At 42.5% G+C, this 19613-nt stretch overlaps 1 protein-coding gene across 5 annotated transcripts in view; it reads right to left on the bottom strand.

Annotated features, from left to right (window-relative positions):
• Nucleotides 1–19613, bottom strand: part of cux1b (cut-like homeobox 1b) — a 60350-nt gene that overhangs the window by 19898 nt on the left and 20839 nt on the right. For all 5 annotated transcript variants that reach the window (XM_026370093.1, XM_026370086.1, XM_026370060.1 and 2 more), the window contains exons 3-10: nucleotides 18683–18730; nucleotides 14689–14767; nucleotides 11983–12120; nucleotides 9169–9292; nucleotides 6709–6785; nucleotides 6174–6240; nucleotides 1628–1676; nucleotides 251–355 (exon numbers count right to left, since the gene is read on the bottom strand). In XM_026370093.1, the coding sequence (XP_026225878.1) occupies nucleotides 251–355; nucleotides 1628–1676; nucleotides 6174–6240; nucleotides 6709–6785; nucleotides 9169–9292; nucleotides 11983–12120; nucleotides 14689–14767; nucleotides 18683–18730 (687 nt within the window). The remainder of the gene's footprint in view (nucleotides 1–250; nucleotides 356–1627; nucleotides 1677–6173; nucleotides 6241–6708; nucleotides 6786–9168; nucleotides 9293–11982; nucleotides 12121–14688; nucleotides 14768–18682; nucleotides 18731–19613) is intronic.

The raw sequence follows: 19613 nt of genomic DNA, 5'->3' as shown, positions 1-19613 counted from the left end.
TTAATCAATACACCCATAAACTATTGCCACCTTGGCTTCCTGAAAATCAATAATCCAGTCAACAAATCAATGCGTTAGTGCTGACCTTTAAGATCAGTGACTACAGTGATCCATAAGTTGAAGCTTTAATCAGCTGATCACCTCTAGCAAAAAAATAAATAAATGGCCAAGCTGATCTTTAGCCTATCAATAACCTCCTCGTCAGCCATCCAGCAAGTCATTGAGCCAGTGAAGCAGTGAAAAGTGTTACCGTGTTGGGGTCGGCCTTGGCCGGACTGCTGAGCTGCAGGGATTGGTTACTCAGGGACAGCTGCTCTCTGAGCGACTCCGCCTCTCCCTGAGCTGCTTCTGCTCGCTGGAAGGAAAAAGAGAAACACTGAAGGAAAATCAACTAGTGGAGATTCTTACATTGCCAAACTTGATCAGCCTAATGGGAAAGTCATTGCTGCTTTCTTATGTTTTTCAGGTCTACATACATTCCCATAACATGCCTCAATAGCACATGAGCCTGAAATAAAACCTGCTGAATTCAATTCACAACAAAAGTAAGTGGCACTACAAAAAGGCAATCAAAACTTTCAGCATAAACAAATATACACTACAAAGTAGAGAAAAGCTGAAAACACACAAAACAAAATTGTAGTGTGGCAGCTGAAGGTGAATTTTTCTTTGATTGCAAATATTAAATTAGCCCTGAGAGTTGTGATGACACCCGCTGCCTTGTATTTATGGCCAAACTACCAGGCTCCAGTTGGGAATCATCTGCAACACTGGCCAACTTGCCATCATTAGGAGTTACAGGGAGCCGATTCTACAGCGTTCCTAATTGCAACCATATTGAGCGCTGTTATTGACTGGGTGGGAGTTGGACTGCTAGTCGCAAAAGAAAAATCCTGTTTTCCATTTTCTCCTAATAAAAGCGTATAAAAAGTCTGTGACTGAGCTGGAGGCCATGCTGTCATCCTCTGTAAACCTCAAATCAGAAGTGTGAATAGTGTGTGTGTGTGTGTGTTTGTGTGTGTTTGTGTGGCATTATAGTTGGAGCACTAACCTCTAGGCTAATATTAACATTACATGCCTATGCTACCCCTTTAGCCACAAATCATACTGTTGGGCTAATAATGAAAGTTAACAACAATGACATTAACAGATACCACTGGAATATTTACAACACAGGGGCAGAGGGCACGCCACAGGGCTTATTTCAAGCTGGATGAGTTTAGTAGGTGTGTAAAACAAACATGCGAAACAAACAAAGAGCCCAAACATCAGCGATAAGCAAGTCATTATTTGTTCATGTAAACCACATTTAATGGACTCTGAACAGATAAGAATATTTTACTTTAAGACGGTAAAAGTGAAGAAAAACATAACAGCTTAAAAAAAAAAAAAAGAAGCTGAACTACTTCAGATTCAAGTGACTTACTTACACAATGCCACTTACTTAAATAAATTCACTGTTGCTTTTATACTTTTGACACTTGTTGAACAGAAGAACTCTCTGAAAACTGGAGCACATCTAGTATTTGCGAAGATTCTCTAACCTAACAATAAAAACTATGGAGTCTGGTGTGATGGACAAATTGGACAGTGTGGCATGAAAAAGTAAGGATGTTGAGCATGTTACCTGATTGGCTCTTTCCAGATCTGTCATCACCATCTCAATCTCATCGGCCCTGAGAAAGAAATTCACTGTAACTACAGAGGAATTCGCAACAGAGAATGTGACAGTGCTTGAGAGAGACTCGCTGAAATCCCACACACAAATAAAAACAAAGAATGGATAAACGGATAGATGATTACTAGGAAGAAAAGAACACTCTGTACACATCAGGAGTGTGTGTGCGTGCGACTGTTCAGAAAGCACACATTTGCAGAATGCCGATGCCGTGTCCATTAAGCTACCGTCTAAATTTCACCTTAATCCATTGATTGTGAACTCCATAACCCAAACAGCTTGTATGTGTGTGTGTGCATACATGTATTTAAAAGAGTGTGTGTGTGTGTGTGTACGTATTCACATGTAAGCCCCTAAACCCAGGCCACACTAAAACAGAGGGATTACATTAATAGAGCTCTAAGTCCTAATACAGCAGACTAATCTGCTATGAAGCTGTGTGATTGTGTCTGACTAATGGTCTGGATGGAGGCCATGGTTCACCTCTCACTTGTGAGAGGTCAGACTGCAGGAATACATCCCCATAATACCACCTCTCATCGGACTTGGAAAACTAGTTTAATAATTCTCTTTAAAAGGTGATGGGAAAACTACCACAATCACTTCACTAAGAAAATGGCAGAGATGTGGGTAAAACTTTGGGGACAAAGAAAAACCATGGACACACTCAATTAATGTTACTTAAAATCAACAACAAAAAATAATAATAAAGTTCAGATTATACACCTCTCTCTTAATGATCTGTGTGTGTGTGTGTGTGTGTGTGTGTGTGTGTGTGTGTGTGTGTGTGTGTGTGTGTGTGCGTGTGCGTGCGTGCAAACTACAAGACATGTTTTGAATCCATTTCACTAAATGGGGAAAGTTAAAATAAATGAATGCATGGAAATAACCAGCAAAGCTTTGTGGATGTTGTTCAATGCTGTGCAAAGACGTATGAGTGCACACTATGCACATTACTCACTGATAAGAAAACATGGATGGCATTAAGTGCAGAGATGTGAGCGCATGTGTATGCTGCTGCATCCATTAAGACCTTTTGATTTCACTGCAATCTTTTGATAGTGAACCCAATAACCCACGCAGCTTTTGTATTTGTGTGTCACAATATGAGAAACAGTGTTATGTCCCATAGGCTTGAGTACTACTGATTTGAATGTGTTTAACAAAACAGACACAGTTGATATTAGGTCAACATTGTGCCACAGGCAATGCAGCAAAAAGAATCAGATGTGGGTGGGAGAGCTTTTCACTCTCCACTTTTATTCTTTCCCTAACAGTTAAAAGGATCTAGTAAGCAACATAATAGTACACTACCTCACTAGCTTTTATCCTGTCTTAAGCTATGGTGTGCCGGACTCATGTGTGCACTCAAACATGCTCCCATACACACAAATGTAAGGTCAGAGAGCCAACAAGCCAGAAAAGCTTGTAATGGAGAGCGTTTATGGGTAGTAATGCAACCCAAATACAGCACCACTCCTGCTCCAAATGTGATCATTTAATCAAAGTACAGATGCACAAAGTCTTCTTAAATAACCTTTGGATTTGGTTGTATTTGGGAATTATAAAGGCAAAGCTAGAGGCTAAGGGCCAAAGCAGATCACAGGGAAGGGATTTTCAGCATATCCTGATACAGTCAGTCAGTCGCTGGGCAGGGCAGGAGCTGTCCATGGCCAGCCAATGCACCCAGTGGAATTAATTCATCAAACACTGAACAGTAAGGGGAGGGAGTCCTTCCTAATGATGAAGCCTTTTTTGACACCAAAACCTATCACAAAAGCTCTATATAGTAGCCACAAGGAGGAGCTACAGAGTAGATGCACTGCTGCACTTGAAAAAGCATACATACACAAAACAGCACACACGCGCACACACACACACACACACACACACACACACACACACACACACACACACACTCTCTTTTGTATCATGAAAGCCAATGGGTGCACCCAGTGACATCAGTGAGTACTGTAGGACTTCTGAAACAAGCCCAGAGCCTCTAAGCTCCTGATGTACTTCCTCCATCTCAGAGAGGCCTTTTCATCTCTTATCATCTTCTCTTTCTTGCTCCTCACTCAACCGCTCCTTTTCTTTTCCACCCTCTATCCTTTGCCCCTCAACCCATTCCCTTCCTATTGCCCTCCACCTTTTTCCTCCTTTCATCTCTTTTCCCTTCCACCTCCCTTCTCTCATCTTTCGCCCTCTGTCCTCAGTGCCAGCAGGATATTCCCCTGATTTAGATTTTCATTTCCCTCCTCTATCACACTCTTATCCCCTCTTCCTCACTGTAGCCTCCAGCCTCTGGCTCGCTTTTTGCCCTCTAGCTTTCATCACTCCATTCCTTTTCTTTCCTTGGCTTTCTCCACATTGCGTTTTCACAGTGTGTTACCTTGGGGATTTCAAGGAGGCTTAAAAAGAAGCTGGCTTTGAGAGTGTGTCTGTATGTGTATATCTTGTGCGCCATTTTGTTTGCGTGTGCCTGAGACGGACAGAGGAAAATTAATTGCTCAATTATCAGCAATTAAATGTTTTTTGCCCAAAATGGCATCCAGCTTTTATACACAGACAAAACTTCACACACACATACATACAGCGCGCGCGCACGCACACACACACACACACACACACAGAGCATCCTGTGGGGCTGGGGATCAATATATCATTAATCTTTAACAGGGACTAAACGGGTAAAGCGTGGCCAGCCAGACCCTCACAGCGCCAACACAGAGAGGGGGCTACACTACATCTGCAGGCCCGCCTCCCGCTGAAGCTCACACACTCCGGGCACTGCAACATCGACCAAATTCTCAGAGAGTGTGTGTAAGTGTGTGTGGGTGTGTGTATGTGTATGTTAGTGTTAGTGTATTTTAAAAGGCAGATTACCCAAATGCAGCAAGAGGATGGGGGATTTGTCACGCAATGTCCTCCTTAGTGGAAAGTTTAGAGCAAGTGTGTGTGTGTGTGTGTGTGTGTGTGTCTGTGTGCCTACGTTTGTGTGAAAAAGTGTGTGATATGTATGGCGTTTTGTGTTATGCAGGGCCAAAATATATGCAGTCAAAGGGTTAAAAGTTGTGTTCAGCCAAACACTGGCGATTTGCTCAGCCAAGCAGTAAACGGGGGAAGGACTCCAAGGACTGGGAGGGTGCGGGGTTAGAGAGGGTTTGTGTGTGCTTTAAAGCGTTGCATTAAAATTTCAGATCACAGCACGCCACATAGTCAAGGACCCTGACTGCCTCAGGCGCATGAGCAAGTGAGCGAGTATATGAGGGTGTATGTGTGTGTGTGTGCGCGTGCATGTGTGGATGTGGGCGGGCATGTGTTTATTAGCTTCTGTAAGCAAATGGGGCCTACTATATGTGTCTTTTCAAAATGTGTTTTCTTCTGACATAAAAGGAAAAGACAAGGACAGAAAAGTGAAGAAGGAAGTGTAAAGAAATTAGAGAAAATAGAGGAGTGGTGCACTATAATCACTGGGTGGAGGGTCGGAGGGCTATGATAGACTATGAAACCTATTGATTGGTGCTATTACACTACATGTGATATCTTCCTGTGGCCTTTCCTCATAGACTCACAAATGCACAATGTGGAAGATAAAGGAAAAGTCTGAGGGTGAGGGAGGTAGAATCAGGAAAATGAAGAGAGCAGAGAGATTGATCTGTTTTTAACAGCCAATCAATTTAACAACTCTGTTAATGGAGTGACACAGTCAGTTTGGGGCATGGTAAATGGAGAGGGGGCAAAATGGGGAAAAACCTTAAAAGCCAGGTTGGTTGGCGCACTTTGTACAAAGGGTACGTGAAAGGGTGACTATCTTGGATTTAAAAAAGAAGAAGAAGAAAAAAAAGATAGTACAAGCTGTTTTTGTAGTTTGTCAATAACCGATAAATCACCATGAAAGAATTTGTTTTTCTGCTCAGGACTCTAAACTTTCTGAATCTGTTCTGGATACTCGAGTGGTTTTGGTTCCCACTACTCACCCCGAGGTGACAAGGCGTGTGAATGTCATAAAGTGCCACTTCACAGTGTGGAGTGCTGACATGGAAAAGCTTCTGTTCTCATCTTCACCACTATAAGATCAATACTGATAGATGCCCACAGCTCAAGTAACTAAAGCTACCTTATTGTATATGTTCTGTTAGAAACCAGTTTGGCTTTAAATCTCAAGGTGACCCCCAGTGGACTACCTTCTCTGACCATCATGACCCTGTTGAATCACAGAGAGCATTTTAACCTACACAAATCTCTATTTTGGTGAATTGCTGTGGCTGCAGAATGCATTACAGTCCCTGTCAGTATTTACAGTGTGGGGGTAATGCTGGGAATTGGAGGCTGCTGAGCGTTGTGGGAGACAACCCAGCTGTTAGGGAGAGAAGGGGGAGTTTCCAGGCATGGATATTCACTAAACAGGATGATTATGTCAGGAACAGACTATGGAGAAGCCAGAGGGGAGAAGTCACCCACAAACACACACATAGATCAGCGAGACACATACTTTGCTGTGGATTCCTCATCATACTTTGTCTTCAAATCAAAGAGCTCGGCCTGAGTTGTTTCAAGTGCTGAAAAAGACGGGGGGAAAAAGTCAGTGCTGGCGTTACCAGTGACAATTCCAAATTAAAGTCTGATGTGTAATATCCAAGTATGAGCAATACTTTTACAGACATAAAAAAAGTTTTTTATCAGCTTTTACTACAAACTGCACCACTACGGGAACTAACTATTACCTGTAAAATTTGTGTTCTTTCCAGTGCTATTCTCATACATTTTAAGTGATAGTTGTGGTGAACTGCTGTCCGACAGCTTATCAGTCTGATCTGACTACACCCACATTAAGCAGATTAAGTTTTAAACTTATAGTCAAATGGTCAAAAACAATAATGCCCCCCCCGAATCGCTGAAACTACTATTTCATATGCTTTCAAGCCAGCACATCATTTTCAGTGAAAAATTGATGAAATTCCATGAGTCATTTCATCTGAGCTGGTTAAAACAGTACCCAGGACTGTAAAGACTGAGTAGGCTGGTACCTGACTGTAGGGACTGGACCTTGTGTTCGGCCTCTTCCAACCTTGAGGACATGGAGTCCTGGCTCTCCTGGAGTTTTCTACAGAAGCAGAGAAAAAGAGAGCAGACAGCATAAAGTCACAGTTAAGAGATACTGAGTCAGTAAACCTTTGTGGCAACTGCCACTATTCTCTATTTTCCCACCATTTCTGAAGTGTTTTCCCCACTAAAATCCTCCCAACACAACCCACTCCTCATTAAGCAGCCCTATTAGGCAGGAATGTCTGGCCACTGGGGCACACAGCACCCGCGGGGAGGGAGGGAGGGAGGGAGAGAGCGAGAGAGGGAGTGAAAGAGAGAGTAAGGGTTGAATAAGAGAGGGGGGAGGGGGACGCAGAAACCACAAGGATAAAATAGATTCATTCTTAGCATATAAAAAGTTGGGCTGTGTTGAGAAATTGCCACTGCGTGTAAAAACATCAATAATCTTGCACAAAGACGGTCTTTATGGCACACTTTGATGCCCCCCTTCTCCGCCAATCTGTCTCTCCTGTCATCTCTATTTTTCTGCCCTCTACTTCATCCTTTCATCTCTCTCCTTCTCCCTGCTTCCCTCACTTCTTGCAGCATAAAATGCATCAGAGGTGCCATCCATTTACTGCCCCTCTCAGACACAGGAAGTCAGCTCTCTGCAGACAGGAAGGGGCCTATAAAACACTGACGTACAGGAAATACAGTTGGACAATTGATCTTCTGCTGTAAGCCTGAAAGGGGCAATGAGCTTTAACACAGCTTAACGCAGGATGATTGACACAAGGAAAAATATGTAATGTGCATTTAAAACAAATATTTAACACAAAACTTACAAATAAACCTAAAATGCCTTTACACCTGAAAAGTCTTTTCAGGTGTAAACAAGCTAGAAAAATAATTTTAATAGTTTAATTTTTAATGGTTGAATGGAACTCTAACAATTAAATCAAAACTGGATTTCAGTTCAAACATCAATATAACACTGGATTCTGCTAAGACATTAGACATTTCACATTCTTAGACATTTTAATAGCTATGATGGGTGATATGACCCAAAAATACTTACCAGGTGGAAGAATTTATTTTTAGTTTTTTTTCATAATGTTGTCACTGCAATAATTCATTAATGCATCATTAGCTACCTGCACTTGGCTAAGCCACACATGGACAAATGACTGCAAGCTTTAATCGATTCAACAATAACTTAAGTATTATGGTTCCACATATGGGACAGTGTGAGACAGTTTTCTAGCCATCTTTAGGTTAAAAAACACATTAAATGTAACAAGTTACATGTTTTTGTCTAAAACACACTAACTAATGCTTTTTTAAGTCTAAATGTTTGGTAGGGTTCTAATTCAATTAACTCCTGCTCACCCGCAGCAAAAATATGCTGTTCCTTTAAGGCCTGAGGCTCGATCACCTAATCATATGAGTGCTCATCATTCTCAACTCTGTTTATTTATCCCTTTAATTCAAAATAGGAGCACATAGTTATTCAAGATAATTACATTTAAGACTGACAGGTCAGTTCTCCACCTGTACTCAAAAAACTAAACTGAATATGGCTTCCCATGATAATTTAAACTGGCCACCCTCATATTAGTCTGGATGAGCTGGTCAGTGTAGGAGGAAAGGCGCCAAAGTCTGTTGTAAAGTCAAACAATATAATGACTGCCCGCATCTTAGGCAATTAGTTTAATTGTCTTTATACTGCATGGGCTCCTTCCCAGGAAAGGACAGTATCAGTGTAACTCTTGGGGCATTATAGCCTTTGTAAGAGATCATGTCAGTAGTCAAGCAGAGTTGTATTTCATGTTCATGTTACTAAAATATCTGTCAGCTTATTTATTAGTGCCACAGGCTTCCTGTATATCTGAAACCCAAACGTCAAAATGCTTAGTAAACGGGTCTGAAAAGGAAGTAACCTATTAAATGAAACAAACTTCTTTGTCTCAAAATAAAGACACCTACACTTAAATTTGTAATTATAGTTATTTGATGGGTTTACTGAGAGAAGATCTGAGGTACTGGTTCCTATCAAGGCAAGAATGGTTGGCATCCATGTGACAAATGAGGTAATTCTATTTTCTATATAGGTTATTTTCCATTTCTGTATTCAACTGGAAAAGGAAAGCAATGCTAGGGAAGCAATACCAAACATTTAGTTGTTTAAACTGATAACTACGAAAAAAAAAGTCAAAAGAAGAAGAAATCATTAACTCTTGAATAGCACTGCAAAATTAAGTCAGAAATCTTAAACATGCCACTGATTAGAATCAAAGCAGTTCTGCCTGACAGCATGAAAGCACATACTTTAAATGGCATAATAATGCAGGGGTATTACTTGAAACATAGCTGAAGTAGTGTACTTGCGCACACACACACACACACACACACACACACACACACACACACACACACACACACACACACACAGGCATTTATACCTCTCCTTCTCTGCATAGTCGTTGTGTAGCTGAAGCTGCTTCTCTTGGGCCAAGTTCTCAGCTTGATTCTTCAAAGACTGCTCGTACTCACGGATTTTCTCCTTCAAGGCCTTAATGGTCACCTCTGGACAAGGTAGAAATGCCATGAGAGAAAAGAAAGAAAGAGTTCAAATACAGGCAACTTGCAAAACATATAGAAAACACACTACAGCAGTTTCCCACAGTTGATAAATGGCAGTGATGACAATAAGGTGTTTGATGGGGTGGTTTGACCTTTGCTTAAGGAACAGTGTTTCATATCATGCATTCTTCCTCTGTCAGCACAGACGAAGGCCTCGGCCCCTTTTTCCTGTCTAATATTTACATCCATGACTGGTATAGAATATTCCAAGCACACCAAGGGAGAATACGTTGTATTCATTAGGACTGCATTAGTGCTGAAACCCCATAACCTGCTGATGGCTGACCTCTGTATGGGTCGGCCTGAAATAAATCTAACACATAACTGGGGTATTAAATAGGCCTCTGTGTGTATGGATGTGTGTTTCTCAAAGAAAGATATAAGTGAGGTAGACAATGATAAAGAGCATTGCAGCTCGCTGCCGTTGACTGAGGGCTCTTAGCACTTTGTGTGCGTGTGTGTGCATGTGATTTAAACTCTAGTCTCACTGCTCTGACACATAATCAATAGAGGAGAGTCCCCTCAGAGCCCTCTTACCCCTTAACTACTTAACTGAACTTTAAACATTTAGGTTGTGGGGATCAATGGCCCCTGCACTCTTGGTATGTGCGTGTGTATGTGTGTGTGTGTGTGTGTGTGTGTGTGTGTGTGTGTGCATGTGCGGCCAGGTCCGTGTGTGTTTAACAGGAGTGGGAGTTCCACAGTGTGTTTTGGGGTTTAAATATCCCCCATCTATTGAGGCGAGAAGGAGGGATAAAGGATGAGGGAACAGGAAAATCAATGGCAGAATGGAACCCTGCCGCTATCGAGCTGTTCCAATTAACTCTCACCGAGGAAAGGGGGATTCCAAAACATCCCCTGCTCGCTCACTCACACCTCCTTTTCGACTGAAATTACACCACTTTTATTACTGCTTCTCACTCATCTCTCTGCCTTTGTCAGTTTTTCCATCTTTCTTTAGCCTGAGGTAGCCTGTCATTTTTTATTCATGAAACTGTACCTCGTGTTCTTTTCCCCTGAAAACCTATTTGAAAATGTAAAACCTTGTACATTTTTTGTGTTTTTGAAAAATTTATAAGGCATTAAAATATGTTTAAATATGGCTTCTTCAAATGAAGAAGCCATATTTTCCTTCCTTTTTGTTTTTTTAAACTTATATCTGGAGTTATGTCTTGTCTTTGTAATGACATGCAGATACAAAATTGAGATTGCACTAGTACAGCTTCAGAACCACAGAAAAAGCAAGAAATCACAAACCTTTGGTTAGAAATTGGTGATTATCAGTGTACACGAGGAAGGATACATCCTCATTTTTAAATTGTTTTCACACCTTAGTGCGTTTGATGTTGGTCCGAATCAGTGGATGACTTTGTAAACTCGGAGCTACTACTACTACTACTTCAAGTGTACTAAAATGCGTAACTTGAAATGATGCAAGACCGTTCTCTTACTGGTCGGATGTGTCTGCCTCAAGAACAAAAAAGTAAATACAGGAAGAAGTTCCTGTGTTGTGAACTACAGTACATTTGTGTAATAGGAGAGAGATGATTTCACAATGAATGTTAATGAGGGTTGGTCATCCTGCTGATTATTGTTTATAATGTTACATCGCCTGCATAGTCATCAGACCTGGTGTCTGTGAAGAACTTGACCTCCTCACGTCTCCACATTTGTCCATGATAAATTAGAAAGAAATTAAATTCCACACACACTACCCAAAACTTTCAAATCATGTGATTCATAGCGTTTGGTCCTGTTTTGCTTCGGTACGCTTCCTCACCAGGAGGACCGCATCAGAGTTCACTAGAGGGGTCTCTCGGTGAAGTTGTGTTGGTGTGCACTCGAGTGTGATTACCGGGTTCAGATCAGACAAGATGAACCGCACCAAGAGATAAAACAAACTTGAGTTTGATTTAAACAACCTAAAGCCTGTAGAAAGCACTGTGTTAAAACAAGAGTCAGGAGTCCATCTGAAAACTGAAACTAGTTTTTCTTCCCAAAATTATTAGATTATAATTTCTTCAAAAATGCATTAAAACACTTATCTGAAGGCAGTAAGGCTCCAACCAATATTTATAGTAAAAAAAAAAAAAAAAAAGAAAAAGAAAAAAAGCTTCAATGTTGGAAGATATGAACTTAATTTAATAAACCCAAACTGCTGAAGTCTCATATTAGCTCTAGATACACATTTGAATACAATGGAAGGGTTTTAGGGTCATGACCAGTATGAGCAGGTGGGGTAGTTACAGCAAGCACGTCTTTTAGTATATATATATCTATTTAGTACTTTAACCGTTTGTATTGCTAAATGACAGACAGTTACCAACCACGGGTGTATTTTTATGTTCACACATTTCTGGAACTGCACACATTCAACCTTTCCTTCCGAGGTCACTTAAGTATTAGTTCTGTTTTGATCACATGGGTGACCTTTATTTATGGTAAGAAAGATAACATATACAAGGCAACATTATATTAAACACACAGCCAAACCTCACAAATACTAATCTGATAAGTGATTATCTGTGATTAATTGTGCGTTGGCTGCACAATTAATCACAGATAATCCATGCTCCTCTCAAAGTCAGTACTGCCGCAATGAATATGTGCATCTGCATGTGTTTCTCTCTAACCTTGGTTCTTGACCTCTGCAAACTCTTTGTTGTAGTCCTCCAGTGTCTCTCGAAGTTTGGTGTTCTCTGTCTCAATGTCGTGCATCCTCTGGAGCTTCAGCTGCAGCTGCTGAGCCAGCTCCAACACAGGTACAGGATCTTGCAGAGACAACACACACACACATACACCATGTTAACACACTGTAAAGCAGATTAAACAAACAAGGGCGGTACAGTGGTGTTGTGAGCTAGGAATAACTGCATTCAAGGCCCTTTGAGAGCAAACGTCTGCCCTGGTGAAGTGTCCTTGAGCAAGGCAATGCCTGTAACAGCTTCAGGAGAACTGTATCTTCATCTGACCATGACCTTTGAACTCACTGTGGAAAACTACAGGTTACTGCAAGGACAAAAAACTTCCACAGTTACCAGCAATTTCATGAGGTGAGTTACATATACAGTCACGGAAGCAGCACAGACCTAAAAGTCAGAGCTTGGCTGTATTTGCAGAACTAACATTATCATCTGACACTGGATTATCACAGATTAACAAATGATCAAAGGGATCAGTGTGCATTTTAACCAATATGCTAAAAGAAGTAGTGTGATGTAATTTCCTTCTAAAGTCAAGTTCAGAATGTGTTAACTTTGCGTTTTACGGTTCACTGTTATTGGCTATTATTTATAACCATTAACTAACCAGTTAGGTACACTGCTCAGAAATGCCTATTGTAAATATTCAGTCCTTACATATTTTTATCATGTGCCAGATTTGATTACTGGCCAGTATGCCGTTTCAATTATTCACCAATCTTGACGTCAATCATAAAATGGGTGTTCGCTTCACCGATTAGTAAGACCAGAACAGCGGCTTGGGCTAAAACATTTTACACACAGAAAGAAACACACTCAGCACTAAAAGGTCACAGTTAGTTCCCACAATCTGTATCAACTCGGTTTTATCAATACAGGCTATTGAATGATACACTATCAGCATCTGTATCAACAGAAACTACTGTTGGGTTTTAAGATAAACTTTGGTTTTGCATGGGGGGGGTTAATGTGCCAACTGCTGAAACAGCAAGAGGAGTGAGACTGGCAGAGATATACTACTATAACATAGATGAGACACATTAACAGAGATTATTGAGCTGTGATTAGTTAAGGTGTTTTCTGTAATTTGGCTTGAAAGCAAGAAAGAGAAACCGGAAACATGGCAGCAGACAGATGGACAAAGTGGATCTGTAAAACAGGCAAGGCAAAAGGTAAATAAGAGATGAAAGGAAAAGATGCAGACAAACAGAAAGATGAAGAAAGTCAACTTTCTGGAGGCATTTTACCAACATCTCTGTGAACACACAGCAGGGTTAACTGTCAGTGTGATGAAGAGAGCCCTGTCAGTCAGGCCAATCACATTTGATTGGTGCTCATGGGTGGCAGACTGGTGACAGGCAGCCAAGAGACGCAGGCGACGCTCATCAGCATGCCAGCTAAAAGAGCAGTTTGTGTGTGCTTGTGTGTTTATGTGTGTGTGTTGTACAGATAAGAGGAACTGACAGCTTACAGCTGGGGGTAAGAGCTGTGCGCGCGTGTGTGCGTGTATGTGTGTGTGTCTCTCTCGTGTTTGACGCAGTTAGATATCTTAACTATGCTAATAAGAGATCAGCAGAGAATGATTGGGGAATTTCATGCTGATTTTGTGCTGTCAAGGTGACACACCATGCGGGGCTAAGCTCCCACACACACACGCACACACGCCAGCTTACATAGTCTCATACAAATACAATCAAGTACAAACAAACACTAAGAAACAATTACTGTATGCCTTGAATTTGGACTCTATCTGCCTTGGCGCCCTTGAAAATTAACTTTCTCTCCTTCTTATCAAACCTTTGTCCTTCACACAGTCCCTTCTCCAGATCAACTGTACAGCCTGTTAAAAGCAGTTTGACTTGTGGGCCACTGGTGCTGGACGCTCTCGCCAGACACCTTTAATCTAAAGCAGAGCACTGGGCTGACTAACCAGGCCTTCAGCTGATAGAAGACAGAACAAAACACACTGTTTCCTCTTTCAAGACTGCTACATTAGTCAGGCTGGTCTGTGTGCGTGTGTGCATCAGGCATTACATCATTGTCTCGCTGCAAGTTAAGAATAGCCCCGTCAGAGCTGGCGCTGACTTATTGGGAGCAGTACAATCCAAAGATATTACTGTAGGTCTATCCATGTGGGAATATGATGACCTCCTTACGCTATAGATGAACTCAACTCTTCTTTCATTCCTACGTACACGGCCCCTCCAGGGCTCCCGTGCAGCTGAAAATCTTCAACCAGCAGCACTGTGGCTGCGTGTGTTCTGTAACACTCTGTGCTGCGTGTCCCTCCTCGGCCTCAGTGCGTTGAACGTGACTGCTCATGTGTGCGCTTCACAGCAGCCAATCGTGGGCGCACTTGTCATCCATATCAGGACGCACCTTCTGTTAAGACCCTCTTAAGGCTACCCCAGTTGGGATGATACCTCATGGGGACATAGTAAGGCGTCACACACGCCTGGATGAACAGTGAAGGAGCACCAGAGGGGTGGTGTCATGCTTTTTTCCTCGTCCCCTGTTGGTGCTGTCTGTGTGGATAAGGGTGTGTTCTAATCATGTTTTTTTTGACTCAGGAGGTGTCTAGACAAACACACACATACACAGACATGCACAAAGCACACACATTAAACATAATCTTACCTGGAACATCGATTATTTTCTTGTACACGTTCAAGAAGGCGGCCTCTGCTTCTTTACTTCTCTTGCTCAATGCATCGATCTGTGAGGAGAAAAAAATGTGATGATTATCAGTTTCACCACCTATGAGCCGAGTCTCACATCCACACACTCTAAAAGGAAGGCGTATTCATTTCACAGTAAGAGTAGTCCACATATCTGCCTCTCCTCACTATGTGTTAGTATGTTGCATGCGAGCACTGTTGTCTTGACAGTGACTGCATTGGTGTTTCCTTCCAGTGAAGTCAGTTCAGCTGTTCAGCCGCTGACGGATGCATTTCGTTTGCCGCGTGCCCGTGCATGCCCGCGTCTGTCTGTCCTCAAGTGAGTGTGCCTCGGTCCGTCAGTCGCTCGGTGTGTGTGAGCCTGTGTGCCAATGTGTGTGTGTTTGTTTCCCCTCCAGCACGCTGACATCATTAAACAGCTGGCTCAGTCTTTCCAGCCACAGCAGGGGCAGATTATTCAGTCAGCTCTAAGCAGCAATACAGTGTGGATCCATTACTGATGCAGCCATTAACACAAGAGGGCACGGCATGCATTCCATCACCGATATTATTGAAATGGACAGCATTAGAACAGATCCATAAGAGATTAATTCTAAAATCATACAGGAGCAACTTTTACACTGTTGTCAATGCTGAAACATGAGGCAGTAAGCTCTACTGTAGTCTCTATGTCACACTTCAATATGAGAAGCAGACAGAGTAGGCGAAACGCATCTGAAATCAAGTCTAAATCAAGGGAAACAGATGCCAAATAAAGACATTCAGATGGTGCTACTGTACTGGGCATAGATACAGCTGACTACTCTGGCTCACGCACTCAGACTAAACAGCCTTGTGTTTCTCTTCCAACTCCTCCAGCACATTCACTGAGAGAAAAGGAATAAAGACAAAAGCCTATATAAGTCCAAATATAAAGTCTTCACATTCCCAGCCAAGCCAGTAGTGTAGTTGATGGGTGGTTTAGGGGTTCTTGCCACTGTAAACAGAGCGGGCTACATGTAATACTGCCTGGGCTCCTATGGGAACCTAATAAATCTCTTCACATGGCTTTGATTCATCTCTGGTTTTTTAGCCGCAAAACATCTGGCCCTGAGTAAGCTGGTGCCAGCACCCCTTCCAACCCCCCCACCCCCTTTATTTCTCTATGTCTTTCTATCAAAATTCTCCTCGTCACTTCCATGTTCTCTGAATATTTTTTTTTGTTCCCTCAATCTTTTTTAGTGTCAGTCTTTCTCACATGTTCGTCTGTCATACACTCTTTCTGGCATGCAGAGGGCTCTTGTCTTACTCTCTCTCATACACACGCGCTCACACGTACACACATACTATATCTCATTCTCACATCATGTACTTTACCCTATTCATGTGCTGTGTGACATTGAGCAATCAGGATCCTCAAATGCAAGGCCACTAATGGGAGATTACTGATGCTGAGTACTAATACCTCTCACACACCAGCACCAAACCTGTTCATCAGTGTCAAAATTTGTGTGCATGTGTGTATGTGAGTACATGATGTCAGGTTCATGGTACCAACCAAATCTCATGATAAAGAAACACACATACACACACACTCACAAACCAACTCAAAAAATTATCTGCCGATGGCAGTGAAGGAAGCCAGCTGCGTGACTGTACAATGACTGGGCCAAGGTCAGTGGTACAACTGCTTTATATAGCCCAACATGGGAGGCAGGAAATAGACATTTAATGTAGGACACACCCTACAGTTAGAGGCAGGTTAACTGCAGGACCAGAGCCATTAGAAGACCACCCAGGATTTGCAAATACAGCCCTGCTGTTCCAAACTGCAGCTTGTTCAACCAATCCCAATGACATCTGCTATTACATGCTCCCCTGCCCCCATCTTACACACACACACCAAGCAAAACAAATGAAGTGACACAAATGATACCTCACCGGTATCAGTAGGTTACCGATGAGAAGTGCTTGCAATTGCAAAAGGTATCCCTGACACATCCACACACACAAACACACACATACATACGTCAGCACCTTATGCCACCATCACTCAGCACCGCATTGCTCCCCTATCTAACCCGAAGTGTGTGAAGGGCATCAGGCTGACCTGCATGTGTGTCTGTGCGTGCACGTATGTGTGTGTGGCCCCAGTAGAGTCTGATAAGGAGAGGCTATGGGAAGCAGAGACTGAAGCCTTGGATAATGGAAAAGCTTATCTGATCGATGGACCAACAAGGAACACTGAGCATGCAACACACACACACACACACACACACACACACACACACACACACACACACACACACACACACACACACACACACACACACACACACACACACACACACACACACACACACACACACACACTTAACCTGTTTACCAAACTGAGGCCTTGTGGAAACAGTACTGTTATTGGTAATAATTATGACCAGAGGGCATCCACCTTTCAATGACAAAGATTAAACCAAGTATCAAGACCTCCAAGTTCCTGGGCTAAAAACTTTTTATTGTTCTGTCTTCCACATCGACTTAGTAAAGATTCTAGTGGCTGGCCAAAATGCTTAAGGATGAGTTACTGTGAGACTTCAACAGGAAGACCCTTCTGGTTTCTGGTGCTGTCTTGATCAAAGCATCAAGGGGTAAGCAAACAAAGCCAGGCTAAAATTACACATTCTCAGAGCTACTCATGTTGTGGCATGCGAGCGAGCAGAATAGTCGACTGATTGATGGGCTGCTCTAAGACTGGCGCGGGTGTACAGTATTATCTCAATAATCATAAGATAATGTCTTTCTCAGTTCCGCGACCACCCACTATGTGCCTCAGCGTGTTCTGGTGTGCACGCTGTCGAGGTGTGTCAACATGAGGATGGTGGAAACAGCTGACAAAGCCCCAATTATACTGCTGCCGTTTCTATTCTCTAAATAGACTGTGGATCATCAGCAGAACATGGTGGAACCACTATAAATTACAGCATTTTTACATAACCACTAGCTGTGGTTGCTGCTCTAACATAAGAATATGGAAACTAACCCAGTGTTAAACTGTAATATTCTATGGCCAGTAGCAAAGCAGCCCTGTCACCATCTATTGGAATGATTTTTGTTTGTGCACGTGTGTGTTTTCATGTGTGTGTTAGGGAAGACATTCTGCTGGGCTGAAATGTCCACCCATTCCAACCCCAAATAACGCCCCAGTCTAAACCAGTCGCTTCCACTCCTGCCCTCTGACTTTCACATATGGGAGTGAACTGGAAATGCGTGGCTGCCAGTAAGGAGGAGTCATGAAGGAAATAGGCCAAAATGATGGAGGAGGAGGAGACAGAAAGAAACTGTGGGAGTATAACATACTCTCTCTCTCACTCACACACACACACACACACACACACACACACACACACACACACACACACACACACACACACACACACACACACACACACAAAAAGTCACCTCTTATTGCTCAAGGTACATCAGCACTTAATGTGCAATGTTAAAAGTAACATTGAACACAGACAGCTTTGGATTCATAAGATCAACAACAAGAATGACAAATAACGCTACCAAACCATGCAGACAAAGTGTGAGGAAATAGCGTTTGGTGAGTTGTGACTGGCTAGAGCTGGGGTTTGTGGTGCCCTTTTTTGCAGGATGCAATTTAAACACACCCTCAGGCTACAGGACTTCATGAATAGGACAGAAAATCAAGAGCAGAGCCGAGTGAAGAAAAGAGGGAGAGGAAAGAGGGGAAATGAGACGGAGGCATGAGAAAGAACAGGAGATGGAGGAGAGAGGAGATGAGAGAGATGAGAGAGATGATGATTTAAGAGGAAAGAGGGAAGGAATAGGAGAGAAAGCCAATGAGAGAGGGAGCGAGACCAGTCAAGCAATGTCAAACAGGCAAAATATATTGTATGTATGCTCTTGAGAGTTTATGTATATCACTACAAAATTCTCAATAACACACTCACCTCTCCTTGGAAGCTCTTGAGCAAAGGGGCAACCTGTTTCCGTAAATCCTAGAAAACAAAGAGACAAAGAGGTTAGTGAATCTCACAAACAACAATAATCAACTGATCAATTTTAATCCTAAAATTACAGTAAATGCATAGAAGCATGTAGCACTGATGTTCAAAAGCAACTTAATGAGTTTTATGCTGGCACAATATGTTGTGATCAGATAAGTCCCCCAATTGCTCACAAGCAGCAACCATTCTTGACTCTGCCAACAAATAAAAGAGTGGTGCGTGAGTGAGTGATGAACATGACGGTAGGGAGAAGGCCAGGTTTGTACCCTGAGGTACTCTGGTGGACTGTATTTCTCATAAGAACAGGTGCAGCACCACCTGGGCCACCCAGAGGCGCTGCTAGTGCGTGTGAGACACCGAGTGAGTGAGCTAAAGAGTAGGCCTACAGTTAATGCAAATTGTCTGTGCACCAGGTTTTTACTATAAAGCAAATGCTTTTCATCCTGCAAGTCCTATTGCATGACTTTCCAGTACGAGCCAGCGGTTTCAGATTAGATAGCCGTTCAAAAACGTATCAGGGGAACATGCAAATGACCATGCTGTTAGCTGAGCCTACAACTTGACAAACTGAACTGGAGCGTACGGTAAAAAGCACAGCAGAATAGGACATTCTGTACAGGAACATTTCATTTGCAGTTTGTGGACACACACATACTTTCAAAAACTGCCTAATGAAGATGTGAAACAGGGCAACGACAGATGTGAGCTCAAGAGACTCTGCGCCTTTTAGAAACCTCAGTCTAAAAGCCTAACCGATGCTGCAGAGAGAATGTGCATTCCAAACTGACCTGGGACCAGTGTCTGGGGGCTGACTTAATCCCCAGGCAGGTCCAGACATGGCGCTTGTCTGGGGCCGAAGACAGGTCATGACCTC

The sequence above is a fragment of the Anabas testudineus genome, chromosome 13 (genome assembly GCF_900324465.2).
Source record: "Anabas testudineus chromosome 13, fAnaTes1.2, whole genome shotgun sequence".
Classification (NCBI taxonomy): domain Eukaryota; kingdom Metazoa; phylum Chordata; class Actinopteri; order Anabantiformes; family Anabantidae; genus Anabas; species Anabas testudineus.
This window is presented reverse-complemented; position numbering and strand designations above follow the sequence as displayed.